The following is a 4,208-nucleotide window of genomic DNA, read 5'->3' on the forward strand; positions in this document are numbered from 1 at the left end:
GAACCTTTTTCCATTAAAGTGTCGATACTGCTGAATAAATAAATCAATTGGACTAGAAGAGTTGATTATTTGACTACTTTGGATTGAACAAATAGTTTTTATAGGTAAAATCATAAGTTACCAAAAATACCATTGCACCACAATTATTACTACTACTTTTCATGTTCAATAGTTCTCACAGGAAGGGAAATGAGAATGTTGACACATAATTTGTAAACAAGTATCTTTCTTTAATCTTGATAAAAAAAAGATAGATTGAATAAAAGAAATTGGTATAGAGAGAATAACATCTACTAATAATATAATAAAGTTTTTCATTTTGCTTCCAAATAAAGCTTAGACTGCCTAATTAAAGCTAAAGAACAAATTGAATCAAAGAATATTTAAGAAGAATGACCAAGAAAGCCACCACCTCTCATCCTCTCCCTCTCATCTAAAATTTCATTACCAATAAATAAATAAATAAATAATCAATGAGAATATCCCTCACTTCAAAACAAGAACCCAATTAAAACCCCAAAAGCCATAATTAAACCAGCCTTCAATGTAGCAGAATTACTAGTAGGAGCCATAGCTGGACCATCAAATTCTGTTGGAGAAGGTGCAGGTGCACCCATGAATCTCCTCATGTTGTTCTCAGATAAGGTCACCACTATCAATTTTTGGCCTTGCTCACAATGCCCTTTTGCTCCACTAATAAAATAGTAAGCTCCTGAATGTGTTAGCTCTATCTTTGTATTCCCATCATTGTGCACTGCTATTGGACTTGAAGTGTTGCAAGTTACATAATCTCTCTTGCTCACTTGTAAAACCGAGTCTGTTTTCCCATCATACTTCCACACTGCCAAAAGAAAATATATATATAACAAAATTGGTTATCGACACATCAGAATATCATATATATATATATATATATATATATATATATATATATATATATATATATATATATATGTGTGTGTGTGTGTGTTCATGTGTTTATGTTGTATACATATAATGGCGAAACCAAGAATTTTTCCAAAGATGTTCAAACATGAAACAATTAAGTAAAAAAAAAAAAAAAGTACCCGGACAAAGGGATTTTACCTATATACCTCTATGTTATATACCCCTGACTGATAAATGTAAACTTTTTTTTTAGCATAAAGATATTTATTTTATTAATAATAACTAGAGTACTGGCGGTAGGAACTACCGTCATTACAAAGGCCTAGATGGACTATAGTTATGCCTCTTAGGCAACTGTTATTACCTAAGGCAGTCAACCTACAACACATAATATTCGAAACTTTCCTTACATATAACACGTTGCTTATTTTGTAGTTTTAATTTTTGAGGCAATTAGTTTCATTTACTGTGAGCAATAATGACATAATTTTAGGTGACTTGTAGTATAAAAATTCTTTTACACGTATGTCTGAGCTGAAAATAAAATTACAGATATAGTTCAGATAATTATAACATACCAAGAGAATCTCCAATGAGGAAGCGAGATTTTTCAGCCCATCGATTGAGAGAATCTGATTCAGAAGATGGGATTTTCCAAGAATCAGTTTTGCCACCAACCAAATGATCTCTGGCTTCTGAGAAGCTCAAGAGGAGGAAGAAAAGAACAGCTACTATTGAAGAAGAAGAAAGTACATTTCTTGAAAAACCAGCCATTTTGATATGAATAAGCTCAAAAAAGTAAATTCTTTGATTTTATAAATAGCTTTCTTGAATAGCTTCTATTGTTTTTCAAAGAAGTGAAGATAAGGAGAGAGATTGAGTTAAGAATATGTATGATGGTAATTGTATAGAGGTTTCTTTGTATGTACATATAGGGAGAAAGAAAACTAGCCGTTAATTCAGAGTATAATGCAGCTAAAGGGGTAAGAAAACTAGCCGTTAATTCAGAGTATAATGCAGCTAAAGGGGTAAGAAAACTAGCCGTTAGAGTGATGAGCTTAAGGGTAGTAACGGTTTTGCGAAAATAAAGAGAAGAAACGGTCAAAATTTATTGGGCTTTTATCCATTATCTTTTCTTAATTTGGGCTTCATCCATTCAGGTAGCGTCATAGACTCACATGCTTTTGTTCCCTGACCCAAGCTTATGCCGTAGAAGCTAACATCAGGCTATTGGCCTTTTATCTGCATCTTCCCTCGTAGAGTGACGTCTTTTATAAGAAAAGACTTTCTCAGTGGAACTAAAAAAAAAGAGTTTGAGCTCTTTTTTTTGGTTGACCTTTAGCCACGCGCGGCGGCTATGTGCATGTGTCCCAAAGTGACGTATATTTTTTGGTAATGGGTATACCGCGAGAACCGGATGAAGCTCACAAGTAACAGTGACTTACTTTCCGGAGATTTGCATATATACCCACTTTTGAGGTCATCATTGAAATTATACCATATTGTACAAAAAATTTATATGTTTGACTGCTTTAGAATCAACTTCAAACCTAGCGAGTCTGAAGTTGAAAGAATTCACATATGAAGTTGTAAACTTAAGATGTTCTTAAGACTCCGTCAGACTTGAAATTTCTTTGGTCTGAAGTACAAAATTGCACTTAAAATGCACTTAAACTTTTTAGTTTGAAGTGCAATTGCCCAGAAATAAAAACTTGTTCTTCGAATTTTAACAATCCAAAACACGATTCAACACCCAAATCTACTCCAAACAAGCTCAAATTTGAAATATAACTTTAAATATCGTAAAGAACAAATGTCAATCGTCAATTGGTTAAAATAACAACAAATCTAACAAACTCATTTTGCAACTAAGAGGAAGAAGAAGAAGAAACCCTAAGCAGTAGAGAGGAGCACCACAACAACTCACTACCGTAAAATACCATAAACCGCCTTAAAATATACTGATAAATATTATATAAATCCACTGTCACCTTTGTTTTCACATCTACCAAGAAGGTGAAGAAGAGGAGTAGGAGGTCTGAAGTTGTATATACTTTGGGTACTAATTAAACTTTTTTACAAAATAGGTATAAATTAAATGAAAGCGATCAAATAGGACCATTCTTGAAATTCCTACCTTACTTTTGGTGACATAGCGGTAATGTATTTACATAGGAGTATTCACATTCATATAAAAAGAGTTTAAGTTCTAGGGAAAATTAAACAAAATTCCTATCCAAACCATTTATATTACCCGGTTCTAGCCATGTGTATTTCTCTTTCATTTTATACCTATTTAGTATTTACCCAATTTGTTTTTCCCGACTACCCATTCTTCACTTTCCCTTTGGATCAAGTCAAGAAAAAAAGATCTGCCGATGAGAAGTGCCAATAATACAAAGAGAATCCATAAAGGCTTTAAGGGGAGGAAGACTCATTAGCTTGATTAAAACTCGTTTTATAGAATGTTGATTGTTCTCCAAAAGAATAAACGGAAAACGGCTAAAATACACCTATGGTATTCTAAATGGTTTACTATCGCGTTCCGTTCACCTATTGGTCTTAAAGTACATCTAACGTTGTCTTGTGATTTGAAATTGCTCCCCGACTAACGGAACCATCTGTGGTCCCTTTTTCTAATGTGTTGTCACGATTTGATTGGGACATGTGGCTATCTGGTCCATATCAATTATAATCCGCCCCAAATTTAATAGGAAAACCACCAGCTATGTTCATTTATAAGTATCTTATTACAAAAATTGGTCAATTCATAAAATATTACTAATATTAGCCAATTAGCTATTTGTAGCAAAAAAATATCAAATTTGCTTTCTTTTGAGTGAATGTTATTAGAATAGATTAGGTACACCTTAAGGAGCTTGAATATTAGTTTTTGGATGATTTGGTGAAGTTTTGTGGTGGTTTGAATTGAAAATTTGAAGTAAAAACTGAACATGTAAAAAAATGTAATGTGTATCATTTGTGTATCACATATGTATCATATTTGTATCAATTGTGTATCACATGTATATTCATGTATACTTGTGTGTGAGATATATGCGTGATCCATATTTGATACATGTGTTGCAGAAGAATTTTTTTGAACTCGATTTAATTATGAATTTTGATATAAAACCAGTTTAAATCACCTCCAATCTTCCTCAAATTTTGTATATTGACTTATCTATATGTTTTCAATAAATTTCAACTATACTCATTGAAAAAGTTCCTTTTTTGCTTAGATTTTTGGAATATTGTATATTTCTTTTGTATTTCATCACCTTATTTGCTACCTCATCCATAAAATTTCCTTTCCGTCT

At 32.4% G+C, this 4,208-nt stretch overlaps 1 protein-coding gene across 1 annotated transcript; it reads right to left on the reverse strand.

Moving 5' to 3' along the window:
• Nucleotides 1-275: 275 nt before the first annotated feature.
• Nucleotides 276-1,789, reverse strand: LOC104228348 (early nodulin-like protein 15). Its single transcript, XM_009780800.2, has 2 exons — nucleotides 1,467-1,789; nucleotides 276-841 (listed from the first exon to the last, which is right to left on the reverse strand). The coding sequence occupies exons 1-2, from the start codon at nucleotides 1,660-1,662 to the stop codon at nucleotides 492-494; spliced, it is 546 nt and encodes a 181-aa protein (XP_009779102.1). The 5' UTR covers nucleotides 1,663-1,789; the 3' UTR covers nucleotides 276-491.
• Between the last annotated feature and the right edge of the window lie 2,419 nt (nucleotides 1,790-4,208).

The sequence above is a fragment of the Nicotiana sylvestris genome, chromosome 12 (genome assembly GCF_000393655.2).
Source record: "Nicotiana sylvestris chromosome 12, ASM39365v2, whole genome shotgun sequence".
Classification (NCBI taxonomy): domain Eukaryota; kingdom Viridiplantae; phylum Streptophyta; class Magnoliopsida; order Solanales; family Solanaceae; genus Nicotiana; species Nicotiana sylvestris.